Raw genomic sequence first — 15,922 nt, forward strand, 5'->3', positions numbered from 1 at the left:
CTCCTGGGGCTCAAGTTTATGTTGTAACTTATGGGATTTGGGAAAGTGTGTCTCAACCCCATGGCCTCTCTTCCTAGGAGAGACATCCCAGGAGGAGTGGAAGAGGCGCATACAGGAGAACCCAGGGCCCTGGGGAGAGCTGGCCACGGACAACATCATCCTGACGGTGCCGACCGCAAACCTCCGTACTCTGGAGAACCCGGAGCCACTGCTCCGCCTCTGGGATGAGGTGATGCAGGCTGTGGCCCGACTGGGAGCCGAGCCCTTCCCTTTGCGTCTGCCTCAGAGGATTGTTGCCGACGTGCAGATCTCAGTTGGTGCGTGCTCTGAGCCAACCCTCCGTGCGTGCTGCCTCCAAGTGCCTCCCTTCCTTTCATCACCCGTGCAGCGGTCAGCCAGAAGGGGAAAAATGTTCTGCTAGCAGGACATAGAGATGTAGTCCTTGTTGTTTAAAGGGAAAGGAAAAAATGTATGTAAGAAATAAATTACAGTTTAAGTCAATGTGTCAAGAGATGTCATCAGAGACATCAAGAGATGTCACCTGAGCTTCCACAGGTGTCTGTTGGGGAACTCCAAGGAGTGGATAAAAAAGGTGGAAGGCCTTGACCTATGTCAGAGTGGTTGGGAGAGGAAATTTTACAACTTCGAGAAGATATTGCCTATGGGTCAAGGAGCCTTAAAAAATGAGAGGGGCGTAGAGACATTAAAGACCCTGATTTTCTTGGCTTACATAGTAAAGTAGCATCCATGTGGCCAACTCCATATCTAAATAATGAGAGGGGGTCCACCTCAAAGGATTGTGAATTTTGAGAAAAGAGTTTAATGACACAGGTTCACATGGATAAGGCATCCTCATAAAAATAGAAAAATTGGATGGTAACATCAATGACTTTTTGTAACCTGCATCCTCTCCTGTAGCCACCTCATTTCGTATTTCAGGTCTGAGTGAGAGAAAGGTGTTCTTACAGAATGAGAGGGTAGGAAGGAAGCCTGGGAGGGCCTTCTGAGCATTATGGGGTTCTGGAAATTGCCTTGGGCTACTGGGTATTTTGAAAGAAGTGATACAGGGGAGAATTTTGTGAGTTGGGTGGGGAGGAACCCTAACCCTGTCCTCCTCCTGCATCTTCTAGGCTGGATGCATGCAGGGTACCCCATCATGTGTCATCTGGAGTCAGTGCAGGAGCTCATCAATGAGAAGCTCATCAGAACCAAGGGGCTGTGGGGCCCTGTCCACGAGCTGGGCCGCAACCAGCAGCGGCAGGAGTGGGAGTTCCCCCCACACACCACAGAGGCCACCTGCAACCTGTGGTGTGTTTATGTGCATGAAACGGTCTTGGGCATCCCTCGAGCCCGTGCCAATATTGCCCTTTGGCCCCCAGTTCGGGAAAAGAGAGTCAGAATCTACCTGAGCAAGGGTCCCAATGTGAAAAACTGGAATGCGTGGACCGCACTGGAAACGTATTTACAGGTACTGGGCAAAGATAGGGGGTGATGGGAGCCCTCTGCTGTGGGAACCAGCAGGGCAACATTGTTCGGTGATGGTCTAGTGACCAGGAGATCTCCCACTGCACCTGTGTCCCACATTAGGCCACAGGAGGCCCTGAAAAAGCCCCAGTGTGACAGTCCTGTTTGATGCTGCGTCTCAGTGTATTGCTTTGCGTGACCCTAAGGTGGACTCAGTAGCCTCAGCTTCACCCTCTGCCCCAGAGATATGTGAGGGTGGATGGAAAGCACTGGGAAAGACTAAAAGTGGTAGAGGCAAATGTAGTACTATAAATACACTTGCTTCCTCTGGTTTTAAAGCCAGACATACCTGAGATTAAAGCCAAACTCTCCTACTTAATAGCTATCTAAAACCAAACAATCCTCCTGCCCCACACACAATACATGCGATATGTCCTGTTTTTCCCTTAGATGAGTATACCTTCTTCTTGTGACGTGGCTGTGCTTCAGACTCCACCTTGTGTAGGCAATCCAGGATTCCTCCCTGGCCTGGACATGGATGTTGCCTTTGCCTCTGAACTCTTGTTCTGTACCCTAGTTCTGTCTCCCCAGTGCCTAGAGCACTTCCTGGCACACTGTGGAGAATTTTATCACCTTGAATTCTGGAACTCAGTCTCAAGCCAGGCATGCTCTATTCTGGTTCTTCCACCTGCTCGAGTTCCTCTCTGTTCATTCCCACTGCCGTGAGAATGATGGGAAACGGCCAGGGAGGCTCTACTTTAACCTTTACTGCTGCTTTGTGCCAGGAACAAAAGTTCCTCATCAGTGAAATAAAGTTGGCCTTGGTCTAGGGAACTGTTCAAGTCCCTCTTAACTCAAGCTCTGTAACCCTGGCTAACATGGGCTATTTCCAATAACCTCAGGGTGGCTGCCTTTTTCTAAAATTGTAACTTACTCTTAATTCTAGCTACCCAGACTGTCTCAGTCTTCTGCTTCTATGTGACTCACTTTTTTCTCCAAAGACCATTTTAGTAGCCTTGCAAATGGACAGAGACCTATGCTTAATAAGGATTTCATTGTCAGGATAGGGGTGGGAGTTTCCCAGTTGTTGGGGTTTAACTTTGCAACTATGAAAGATAAAAAGGTTTTTCTACTTTAGCCAATTTTAAGTCCTTGTATACTGTCCTATCACTTCTTTCATGATCTACTGAGATATATGAATGATGATACTGGTAGTAAATACTGATCAGAATCACTGTATTGCCACAGGCCTCACTGACTAAGTGTCTACCTCGTGCCAAGCACTGTGCTAGCCCCAAGGCCCTTCTTAAGATTAGAATGTGGGGGGAGCAGAGTGTGAGGCCAGTAGGCAAAAAAGAGGAGAGCTCAGTGAAAGATACGAAACTGATGTGTAAGGGGTTAAATACATTTAACTCACTTATTATAGTGTTTGTTGATTTTTCTTTCTCTTTCCAGCTACAGGAGGCCTTTGGGTGGGAGCCCTTCATCCGTCTCTTCACTGAGTATAGGAACCAAACCAACTTGCCCACAGACAATGTCGACAAAATGAATCTGTGGGTCAAGATGTTCTCCAACCAAGTGCAGAAGAACCTGGCTCCGTTCTTTGAGGCCTGGGCCTGGCCTATCCAGAAGGAAGTGGCTACCAGCCTGGCCTATCTGCCTGAATGGAAGGAAAATATTATGAAATTATACCTCCTCACACAGATGTAAGGAGTGCCCATCGAGGTGGCAGGTAGAGAGGTTTGGGGAGGTAGGCAGAGATGGGGATTCACTCCTCTACCTCTGCCTCCTAGGGTCTGGCCTTGTCCTCTTAGCTCACTGCCCTGTACCTTATTACTGACTTCTGTCTCTAGGAAGTGGGTTAAGAACATAGCCCGAAGTAGAACCAGAGTTTCTCAGGAAGAAGGCCTCTGTTTATGAGTCTTGTTTCTCTGCTCTCAGCTGTCAGATTCCCTCCTGACCCTGCATTGGCCCATTTCTGAGAGCTTTGGCACCTGTTTCTATACCAGCCCTTGATTCCCCATCATGGGCCATATCCCATAGCAGGTGGTTCTCATCTTAACATCCTGAGAACTCTCTCTGGCCTTTTATTTTTGACCAGTTGTTCCAAAAACCTGACCATAGAACTCAAGTGGAACACAAATTTACCATGAGAACTAGGTAACTCCCTCCTGACTCCTATATTTTAAGTCTTGAGTGGTTTTCAAAGTGCTTGAAAAACAGTCTGGTATAATGGGAAGAGCCCAGAATTAGGGTTAGCTCTTGGGAGAGTCATTTCATCTTTGCACTCCCATTTCCTGTGTGTGAAACAGGGATAAAAACCCCTGCCTCCCAGGGTGGTCGTGAAGGTTCAGATTGATAATTCTGGAGAGGTTTGTGAGCCCTGCAGTGCATGCCATCTAGGGGGTGGTTCTATTTTCTCCTGGTCCACAGAATAATGAGCTTATTACTTCCCATCCTCTCCCTAGAGCTTAGAGGTGGAGATCATCATCTCTATGAGTAGATTCCCCATATCCAAATCCTGTTTTTTTTCACCTAGTAATTGTATAAACTGGGCAAGTCCTTTAACTTTTGCTGTGACTCAGTTTTCTCATCTATAAAATGGGATCTATTTCATAGGATTATTGTGAAGATTAAATTTTATGGTACCTCTAAAAGTGATGAGAACAGTAGCTGGCAGTGAGTAGGTGTTGAGAAAATATCAGCTGCCATTATTATTATCGAATTAACCCAATATCGTTTGAGAGCTAGGCTTCACTTTTAGGTGTTATTTACAGAGGCAGTCATAGTTAATTATATTCTATCCTCCACTTTATACGGCAGCCTCTGGATTCTGGATTCTGGGATGTTGCTTTATGAACCTAAAGGAAAAACTCTAAATTCACAATGGGAATTTTCAAAGCTACTTAGGTTTTGTTCTCTTTACCTAATTCTATCTTTCATATCAAATTCCTTCTTTGATTAAATTAAGAGTGAAAGTTTTGTAAAAAACCAGAACAATTCCATGGCAGTGTTTGTCCTTTGCAAACAGTAGGCATCTGGCTTCGTGATGGTGTTTCTATTTCTGTATTGACACAAACTCAAGACACAGTCACTCGCAAGAGTTACTCACCAGTTTGACAGCAGAAGTCCACACACATGGAGGACTTGACTTTGGAACAATTATCCATAGAGCTGACCCAAACTTCATTTAATTACCTCATAGTCAAAGATTCTCCTAAGTTTTCTTCAAATTGTGTTTAAAAGAAATTCCCATTCCTTTATAGTCTTAACTAGAGTTGGGTCCCTAGGATTGCTGTTGTGTACATCCAGCCAGTTTCCCTTTAGCTCCCTTCTTTTGATTAAATTATTTCAGTATGCCATTTTATTTGCATAATTGGTAATGGGTGGATATGGAGTCGATAAGATTTGAACTATATCATGTTTTTCTTTGGATTTCTTTATTATATCTTTCTTAATCCTAGAATTAATTCCCTTTGTTTCATGACTATCCATTGTCTAGGTGCTTTAAACATAGATGTTGAGTATTCATTCAACATTTAAAATAATGGCTGTCAATTATGGTGTGTTGAGTACGTGCCAGCTATTGTACTGGTTCCTTTATATAGATTGTTTCATTTAATCTTCACAATAATTTCATGAGGTAGAAACAATTATCACTCCCATTTCATGAAGGAGAGAACTGAATTTTATGTATATGAAGTAAATTATCTAGGGCTATATTGCTAATAAGTGATAGATCTGGGATTTGAACCCAGACACTCTGATTATAGAATGGACATGCATAACTACATTGCTTTGTATGACCAAATAAATGAGTAAATAAATAAACCAACCAGCAAACAGAAGGCCTGCTATGTCCCTACTTGGCAGAGCTTTGGCTACTCATATTTATCCTTCACCTAATGTTTTCCGAACAAAAAATCCCTTGTTTATCCCAAATGCCAGTTCAAAGGAAGAATTTAATGTAGGCTCCCCAAGTGCTTCCCAGTAGACACTGCTGGGGTGAGCCTTTTAGCATCAGCCAAGTCATTTAGGCTCTGGGTTATTCAAGTTTCAGTCATTCTCTTTAGAGCACCATGAAAGCATTTTCTTTATTGGAGTTTGAATTATGGGCTATTTTGGTAAAGTTCCTGACTCCCAGGGGTCCCAGACACTGCGTGTTCGCAGAAAGGAAATTAGCTCCTCAATCTTTTAGAATAATACTTGTGTCCATTCTTGCCCTCTTTTTTCTTTCTTGCCCTCAAATTTTAGCAGTACAGCCTAATAGGACAGCCCGGGGATCTTTTAAAAATATAAAGTTATTCATGTTACTCCCCTATATAAAAGCCTCCAGTGGGATTTCCAATTTAAGATGATGGACTGAACATATAAGTTTACCTCCCCTCCCTCCTCAGGCCCCACTGAAATTGAAGTCAAGAAATGCAAAAGGAAATTGACACATCTCAGCAAAGAAAATTGAAGGTATTTGGTTATAAGTGGAGAAGATCTCAACACATTTCTGGAAGAGAGAAAGTGGATGAAGCATAATAATGAGTGAACGAGTGAAGGTACCTTTCAGACAGAATATAAGCTGATCTGAACAACATAACCCCAAAGAGACTTGAGACCTAAAAACTTTATCTACTAAAGAATTGCAGCAGTTGTAAAATTAAACCCCATCCTACTCTACCCCCACCCTTGTGCACAGAACACAGGCAGCCTACTATAGGTATCAGTTAAAAATTTGTTGTTGTTGTTGTTGTTGTCGTTTGTATGAAGGAATTGAATAAACTGCCTGAAGAGAGGTAAGAGTTGGTGTTCCAGAATAAAATTCCTCCTTTTGTGGAAATTAGCCCCCAACCTATCAGCTAATTCTCTCCTGACAGTTTAGACCCCTGCTCAAGTGCCCAGTGCCTCCAGGCATGAAGAAGCTTACTGGAGTAACAGACCTGTCCATACAACAGCAAAGGAAATCCACACCAACGCCTATAAAAGTTAACAGTTACATGGATCTTAAATGATCAGCTAGGAATTTCCATAGGTGGTAGGGAAGGAAGAGCAGGGAAGAAGCACTAAAAAAAGAAAATCACCAGATGGTATTATGGGGTTTCAAAATATGACAAACTGTGAGGGGAACAAAGTTAATGTGGAAAAAATAACCTAAAATTCTAACTATATCTTCAGAGAGATTTGAGGTATATTTGTAAGGTGAGAACAGGATACCACAAAGAAAGATAAAACTCTGAGAAGAAGAGCCCTTTGAAAGTGAAATAAGACTGCCAAAAGTATTCAGTAGACAGGCTAGAAAACAAAGTTGAAGGAATATCCCCAGATGTAGAGCAAAAAGAAATAAACAAAATATGGAGAAAGGAAAGAGACACAGGAAATCAGTATCTAATTGTTAGGAATTCCTGGAGGAGAGAACATAGAAAATATAGATGAAGAAATAAAAAGAAAAGAATTGAAGAACAAAACAAAGTCTCCAGATTGGAGGGGGCCAAATACATCCTATATCTAGACACAATCTTGTGAAATTTTGGAATATTAAGCATAGAAGGAAGATATTAAAAGTGCCCAAAAGGAAAAAAAAATTAGGTTATCCTGATTAGCTCAACAAAAAAGGGATGAGAAATAGACTGGCAGCAGATTTTTTATCAGCAACACCGAATGCTACAAGTCAATGGAGCAATGTCTTCACACAGATAATGGGAAATTTTTGTACCCAGAATTCCATAGCAAGGGAAAGCATGAAGAGTAACATCTAAATGAAGACATTTCTGACATGCAAGTTTTCAGAAAGTCCCTGTTTTGCACCCTTACTGAGGAAGTTCTCCAGTAAAATGAGAATGAAAACCAGGAAGGCAGAAGAAATGGGATCCAGAGAACAATGGACCTTCCTCAGGATGTCTCAGTCTAGAATGACAGTTACCCAGCAGAACCATTTCAGATGAAAGCACACGGTCTTGGACTTTCTGGGAAGAATATGCACTCTGTGCCATAGATAGTGTCATTGAGAAGCTGGAATGTTTGAGAACATTCTTTAGTCAAGAGAAAACAAAGATAAATCAAAAATATCTCAAGAAATTCAGCCCAACTATGAAGCAAAATAAAATGGGGCATGATTTTGAGTTACTCGTGGAGCATAAGAAGAGACTCAATTTGACATTGGCGGTAGGTACATTTCCTTTCCCGTGGCACAGGCATCGTGACATTGAGTACATAGGGAAGAAAATATCCTAGCTTCTACTTGTCTCTCAGTGAGAAGTATTTACATAGCCAAAATAATGTAGATGTCGTTTCTTCCTGTTCAGTGTTCTGATCAGCATATTGACAAAACATGAAAGGCTTAATTTTTTATTCAGAACTGAAGTTGAAAGTAATTACTGCTGACAGGAAAAAAGAATGCAGAAAGAGACTGAGAATTAGTTGGGGGAAAAAAGGTGGAAGGAAGAATAGGGCTACTTATATATTCAAAGTTGGGATAAAAAGAGAAGATCTTCAGTTAACGAAACAAGAGCTAGAGAATTAGTGTATTGTTCAAAGCTATAAATTAAGCCAATAGAAGTATTAAAAAGTGATATATCTATCAAACATTTGGAGAAAGATGGGCAAAGGAAAGGGACGATCGAGTAAGTTAAATCCTTATCTTTTGTAATGGGGAATTATTAAAGATTGCCTGAAGTTAATAAGTCAGGAAATTATTGTTCAAACATATTATTTAAAGTTAGGGAGTTAGTTACCAGATGATCTAAAATTAGATATTGTTAAAAGCATTTCCTCTAGGGAATTGGACTAGGATTAAAAGGGTGGGGTGGGAAACTGTGTTTTTCATTTTAAGTCCTTCTGTACTATTTAATTTTTTACCTTGTGCATGTATTGCTTTGAAAAAATTTCTAATAAACTCAAATAAAAATCCTTCAGTGGCTTTACATTGATTAAGATACAATCCAACCCAAACCCTTAACATGGCTTTTAAGGCACTCAAGTATATAGGTCCTCCTGATGTGTATACGGTCATCATATTGTTCCACTACTCTCTATTTCTAGCCACACTAAATATCTTCCAGTTATGCAAACACACTTTGCCTTCTTTTGCTTGTACATGTGTTCCACAAAAGACAAAGCCTACCCCTGATCTCACCATGTCTGGTGATTAAGCTTACTTTCTAGCAGGTTTTCAATTTTTCAATATTTTTTGAATGAAGGCATGTCCAACAAAGCATTGGATGAAGATTTCCAACTGGTGTGCTTTTCCAACAAGGCCTTTGATGTTTGTCCTTATTCTGGGAAACATTTCAAGAAGGGCTATATGAGGCTGTAAGCTTTCCTGCACTGCTATTCATTTGATACCTTTAATAAGTTTCAGTCTTACATGAGGCCAGCTGGTGTCAAAGGATTTCTGTCCATCTGTCATCTCCTTGGTATGGTCTTTGCCACTTTCCCTGAACATCGTAACCTCTTTCCAGCTATTTTTACCCTTCTACTTAGGAGAAACAGTCAAGTAGATAATAGAAATCTCTAGCTACCAAGTTTTTTTCTTTTAGTTTTATTTTTAATTGATACATGCTAATTGTACATATTTGTGGGGTATAGTGTGATGTTTTGATACATGTATACATTGTATAATGATGAAATCAGGGTATTTAGCATATCCATCACCTTAAACATTGATCTTTTCTTTGTGGTGAGAACATTTAGAATCCTCCATTCCAGGTATTTTTAAATACACAATACAGTATCATTAACTACTGTGCCAGAACTTATTCCTTCTATCTAACTGTAACTTTGTACCTGTTGACCAGTTTCTCTCCTTCCTCTCTCCCATGGACCTTCCCGAGCTTCTAGTAACCACTATTCTGCTCTCTACTTCTATGAGATCAACTTTTTTAGATTCCGCGTGTATGTGAAATTATGCATATTTATCATTCTGTGTCTTGTTAATGCCACTTAATGTCCTTTAGGCCCATCCATCTTGCCGCAAATTACAGGATTTTTTATAGCTGAATAATATTCCATTGGGTATATATATATATATATATATATATATATAACATTTTCTTTATCCATTCATCTGTTGATAGACATTTAGGTTGATTCCATATCTTAGTTATGTGAATAGTGCTACAATAAACATGAGAGCACAGATACTACTTCTACATACTGATTTTATTTCCTTTGGATACATAAACAGTAGTAGGAGTTCTAGGTCATGTGCTAATTCTATTTTTAATGTTTTGAGGACTCTCCATACTGTTTTTCAGATGGCTGTACTAGTTTATATTCCCAACAACAGTGTATATGAGTTCCCCTTTCTTCACATCCACCGCAGCATTTATGTTTTGTCTTTTTGATGATAGCCATTCTAAATGGACAGATAATGTCTCATTGTGGTTTTGGTTTGTGTTTACCTGATGATTAGTGATGTTGAGCATTTTTTCAAATACCTTTTGGCCATTTGTTTGTTTTCTTCAGAGAAATGTGTATTCAGGTCTTTTGCCCATTTTTAATTGAATTATTTGTTTTTGACTATTGAGTTTCTTGGGTCCCTCATATATTCTGGGCATTAACTCATTGTCAGATGCCTAGTTTACAATATTTTTTCCCATTCTGTAGATTTTCTCTACACTCTGTTGTTTGTTCCCTTTGCTGTACAAAAGCTTTTTAGTTTAATATAGTCCCATTTGTCTATATTTGCTTTTGTTGCCTGTGCTTTTAAATTATTATCCAAAAAATCCTTGCCCAGACTAATATCATGAAGTGTTTCCCCTATGTTTTCTTCTAGTAGGTTTATAGTTTTGGGTCTTAAATTTAAATTTTTTATCTATTTTGAGCTAATTTTTGTACATGGTGACAGATAGTGGTCTAGCTAAAGATTTGTTTTGTTTATCTTTTTTAAAAAAATCAAGTCTTTGTTTCATTGATCTTTTGCACTTTTGTTTTTGGTCTTTATTTCATTTACTTCTGCTTGACCTTTATTATTTCTTTCCTTCTACTGGTTTAGGGTTCAGTTTATGCTTATTTTTCTAGTTCCTTGAAGTGAAATATTAGGTTGTTTATATGAGATTCTTCTGCTTTTTTATGTAGGCATTTATTGCTATAAACTTCACTCTTAGAATTGTTTTCCTGTATCCCACAGGTTTTGGTATTTTGTATTTCCATTTTCACTTGTCTCAAGGAATCTTTTAATTTCCTTTTTAATTTCCCCATTGACCCATTGATTGTTCAAAAGCAGGTTGTTTAATTTCTACATATTTATGTAGTTTCCAAAGTTTTTCTTGTTACTGGTTTCTAGTTTTATTCTATTGTGGTCAGATGAGATCTTTGGTATGATTTCAGCTTTTAAAAATTTGTTAACTCTTATTTTGTGCCCTAAAATATAATCTATCTTGGAGAAAGTTCTGTGTGCTGTTGTAAAAAATGTATATTCTATACCTGTTGGGTGGAATGTTCTGTAAATAAATGTCTGTTAGGTCCATTTAGTCTAGAGTGTACTTTAAATCTTATGTTTCTTCGTTGATTTTGTGTCTGAATGATCTGTACAATGCTGAAAATGCAGTGTTAAAGTCACCAACTATTGTATTTCAGTCTCTCCCTTTAGATCACTATACACACACACACACTCACACACATATATACACATATATATATTTATATTTGGGTGCTCTAGTATTGGGTGCATATATACTTACAACTGTTATATACTCTTGCTGAATTGATCCCTTTATCATTATATAATGACCTGTTTGTCTCTTATTACAGTTTTTTACTTAAAGTCATTTTTGTGTGATATAAATATAGCTACCACTGCTCCCTTTTGGTTTCCCTTTGCATGAAATACCATTTTCTATTTCTTCTCCTTCTGTCTATGTTGTGTCCTTACAGATGAATTGAGTCTCTTGTAGAGAATATATTATTGAGTTTTGTTTTTTATCCATTCAGCCACTCTACATCTTTTAATTGGGAATTTAATCCACGTACATTCAAGTTTATTTCGACAGATAAGGACTTCTGCCATTTTGTTAATTGTTTTCTGGTTGTTTTGTGTATCCATTATTTCTTTTTTCCTCTCTCATTGCTTACCTTTGTGGTTTCATGAATTTTTTTCTTGTAGTGATAAGCTTTGATTCTCTTTCTTATTTGTGTGTCTGCTGTAATTTTTTCTTTGTGGTTACTATGGGGCTTACATTAAAAAATTATAGTTATAATAGACTATTTTAAGCTAATAAAAACTTAACTTTGGTTGCATATAAATACTCTAGCCTTTTGCTCTCTCCCCAACAATTTATCATTTTCTGCCTTAATTTACATCTTTATATATTATTTGTTCCTTAACAACCTATTGCTATAGTATCATTGACCATTTTGACTTTTCATCTTCATATTAGAGATCTGAAAGATTATCTACCACCATTAGAGTAATGAAGTATTCTGAATTTGATAATGAATTTACCTATACCAGTGAGATTTATACATCATATGTTGAAGCACTCCCTTAAGCATTTCTTGTAAGTCCAGTCTAATGGTGATGAGTTACCTTAGCTTTTGCTTATCTGGGAAAGACCTTGTATCTCCCTCCTTCTGAAGGAAAGCTTAGCTTGATATAAGATTCTAGGCTGACAGTTTTTTTTCTTCCAGCACTTTGAATATGTTATCTCATTCTTTCCTGGCCTGCAAGGTTTCTACTGAGAAATCTGCTGATAGTCTAATTGAGATTCCCTTATATGTGACTTAATGCTTTCCTCTTGATGCTTTTAAAATTTTTTGTCTTCCACTTTTAACAGTTTGATTGGAATATGCCTCTGAAAGGACCTTTTTGTGCTGACTCTGTTTGGGATCCTTTGAGCTTCATGGATCTGGATGTCCATATCTCTCCAAAACTTGGAAAGTTTTCAGCTAATATTTTGTTAAATAAACTTTCCATGCCTTTTCTTCATTTCTTCTCCTTTTTAAATTACCACAATGTGAATATTTGTTCATTTAATAATCCCATAAGTCCCATAGGATTTCTTCACTCTTTTTCATTTCTTTTTTCTTTTCCTGTAACTGGCTTGTTTCAAATGGCCTGTTTTCAAGTTCAAAAACCTTTTCTTCTGCTTGATCTAGTCTGCTGTTGCAGCTCTCAATTGTATTTTATATTTCATTCATTGGCTTCCCTAGCTCCAAGGTGTCTGTTTGTTTTTTGGTTTTTGGTTTTTATGATATAGAACTTGGGTAGTTTAAGTTATTGTTGGTGTTCTAGTCTCAGATTGGGTGGTAGGTTTCATAGATGCTCATGATATTAGAAATAAATAGAATAAAAAAATTAAGTCGATAAATAGAGGTGTGGGAAGCACCTCCAAGTTTTAAAAAAAGCCATGTACTGGCCAGTGATGATAGTCAAGAACCAAGGTTTATGTTAATACAAATATGTGCACCTGAAGGACATTAAAAGTTATTTCTATTTATCTGAACTATATTGGAAATTAGTTAAGAAATATGTACATGTAGGTACTAAAAAATTGTCTCCATGAGTTGCTTCAATACTGACATAAAATTGTCACATACTGCCAAAATTACTTAGTGTAGTTGAAGTCTGAGATAGTGCCCATAGTGGGGGGGATAGGACAAAATAATCAAACTATCTATCAAAGGGTCCAGAAGAGGTCCCACAGGCTTGGAGAGAAGCCCCCTCTTCTTCCTGGACAGAACTGTAGGCCAGGGCCCAAGTATAAACAGCAGGCTATATCTATGCCTCATCCTGTTGTCCATGAGATATCTGTGCTTTAAATAGTAGCCAATAACCTGAAAAGAGGTCATAAACTCTTCCTTCACCCTCCACCAGGATAAATAGAGATGAGTGAGGCAACTTTTATTTTTTAAAATGTAGTTTTTCCCTTTGTTCTTGCTGCCTATGTAGCCCTAGAGACAAACTATTAAAAGGGAAACAATAATAAGCCTTACTTAAGACTTTTGACATTTAATCACAGAAAACTGGCACTATGACTTGTTTATTGCTTCCCAATACCTAGCACAGACTCAAATCTTAGGTCCTCATAGGAAAACCAGACAAAAAAGGCAAACAGCTGACTTGTGTCACTAGTGTTAGAGTGACCTTTTGCATAAAGCTTAGTGGATCTCTAGTACTGGAGAAAGAAGGACTTTTTAATGGGATGAGAAAGGAAAAATTCTCTTAGGTGTAGCTGATAATATTGTTAATGCCCTCCAGCCAAAGACCACCAGAAACACAGCTACATTTGAACAAGTTGCATCTGTTATTCACTGCAACTAGGGAAAATGCACACCATACATAGGGAACTGTGGGCATCTCAGTAAAAGGGTGTTAGAAAGAAACTACTTTAGGATTTGAGCTTTGGTTGGATAATTTTGAGGAGGTAGGAAGCAAGGCTTTGTTCTGGATTAGATGCTGTCAAGCAGCAAAGGCAATTCTATGATTGAGATCTCAATAAATTTCATCTAGAAGGAGGACTGACCAAGTGAGCATAAATCTGTAATTGGTTTAATAATAGTAGCAGTTATTCATTTTAGATAAGAGAGAAGGATGTTCTATATTTTGTGGGTTGCACAGTGATCTTGTTTTTGTCTCACTTAATGATGGTTTCAGAGTGACCTTGTCTGATGTTGATGTTCTTTCAAATTGTTTATGTACAACAGGAGAACAATATGGATTGGCTGTGAGTGCCATACAAGTTCAAGGATGTCAGAGTCTGCTTCTTTTCTTTCTCAGTGCAGAATAATAGAGGAAGAACCTTCAACAGAATTATAAATTAACTCTATAATTAATTACAGTGGTTGCTTCAAAGCTTCACTGCTTTCAATGAAGAAGCAGGCAGGAACTTGACCTTGGAGATAGGCCATGCCATAATTTGAATAAAAGTTATTCTAAATGTACTAAATAATAAAATGGGTAATGAGCGAGTCTTTCATAAATAATCTTATGTTAGCATTTTGCTAAAATTGTGCAACACAATTTTAATAAATATACTTGAATGTTTTACTATGGAGGAGATGTAATTATAACAGTATTTGTGTTATTCTGGGTCCTCCAAGAACCAAAAGCCAAGATAGGCTCAGATGAGCAGGAGATTGATTAAGAAAATGCCTGTGAGAGAGAATGGAGAGGGAGCCAGGAGAGGCTGGGAGAGCCACTATCAGACTGCAATGTAGGTTTATCCCTTGGGAAGGAAAGAGTGAAGGAAAGAAAGGCTTACACTGCCATGCAGATCTCAGGAAGTTCCAGGCCAATGAGGAGTCCTTGAGCACAAGTCACCCACTGGAAGACTCCCATGTGTCCCAGGAAAGGTCCTGCCTTAGAATCCCTGCCATACTTTATCACTGGCACAGCCTCAGTGCCAAGGATTCCAGAGCACACCAGCTGGGGCTGTGATTACACACCCACCCGCCGCGGTTAGAGATCCGAGAGGAGTATTTTCATGGCCAGCAGAGTACTTATTCTTAAAACAGCTGTAGACACCTGTTCTGGATCATCTTAAATAGTGACTTAGTAAACCTCCCAGTGACTCATACCAGTAGATGTGCATAGGTGGGTTTGTCCATCTCTTTTCCTAAATTAGAGTGTGGCTAATCCTTTCCAGATCCTTAAGGCTCGTAAGGGAAAGAATATATGAGATCACATTAAGTTAAGCTCATGACTGAAAATAATTGAAGAAGAAAGCCAGTGATAATACTAGCCCCAATCTTGAAAACAATAACCCCCGCATTTGGCTTAGTGGTAAACTGTAATTACTGCAGGAATTGCCCTCTATTTGACAAAAATGGATGGATGTACCACTTTTAACAATAAATTCTGATTTGTGTATGCCTCTTGTATGTGCTAGACAATTAAGTATAGTATTGTTTATATGTATTTATTATGAAAGATCCAGTAATGGCAGCACAAAAAGTATAGATTAGCCTGCTTGACTTAAGCTAACATGTATCTACCCTTAAAACTGGAAATGACTTCATTTTCCCCTGAATATCATCAGGGAGAGGTGGATTATCTGAACAAAATTTGGATTTGGTTGCAAAGGACAATAGGGGAGGGAAGTGATGTTGATGAGGAAATCACAGTGTTGACTACATGGCATTTCTTAAAAACCTTCCTCCAGACTGTAGAATACAAGCCAAACTTCTTAGTGTGACAGCCAAAGTCTCTCCCAATTTCTCTTTAGAGCTAACACTGTGCGAGTCCTGCTGAACGAGTTTCAGTCACGATGAGCATTTTGTCTTTCTCAAACCAAAACTTTCACATTCATAGCTCCATGCTTTGGAATATGATACAGCCTCATATTGTAATGCCCTCCACTCTGCCCACAAATATATGTATTTCTCATAGCTAAGTTTTTGTGTCACCTTCTCTGCAAGTTCTTCTCTGACCCGTTGATCAGAAATAATTGCTTCTTCCTTTCTTTTCCCTTCCACTTATTAATAATTTTCAGCCAAATTTGGCACTTAGATAAATTGATATGATATTATA

The 15,922-nt window shown here is 38.8% G+C and overlaps 1 protein-coding gene across 4 annotated transcripts in view; it reads left to right on the forward strand.

Annotated features, from left to right (window-relative positions):
* LOC123646919 (TRPM8 channel-associated factor 1) overlaps positions 1 to 8,375 on the forward strand; it is a 46,906-nt gene extending 38,531 nt beyond the window's left edge. For all 4 annotated transcript variants that reach the window (XM_045564099.1, XM_045564102.1, XM_045564103.1 and 1 more), the window contains exons 6-9: positions 78 to 317; positions 1,131 to 1,468; positions 2,920 to 3,170; positions 5,862 to 8,375. In XM_045564099.1, coding sequence (XP_045420055.1) covers positions 78 to 317; positions 1,131 to 1,468; positions 2,920 to 3,170; positions 5,862 to 5,871 — 839 coding nt within the window. In that variant the 3' untranslated portion in view covers positions 5,872 to 8,375. The remainder of the gene's footprint in view (positions 1 to 77; positions 318 to 1,130; positions 1,469 to 2,919; positions 3,171 to 5,861) is intronic.
* Positions 8,376 to 15,922: the final 7,547 nt, after the last annotated feature.

Source organism: Lemur catta, chromosome 11, assembly GCF_020740605.2.
Source record: "Lemur catta isolate mLemCat1 chromosome 11, mLemCat1.pri, whole genome shotgun sequence".
Lineage (NCBI taxonomy): Eukaryota > Metazoa > Chordata > Mammalia > Primates > Lemuridae > Lemur > Lemur catta.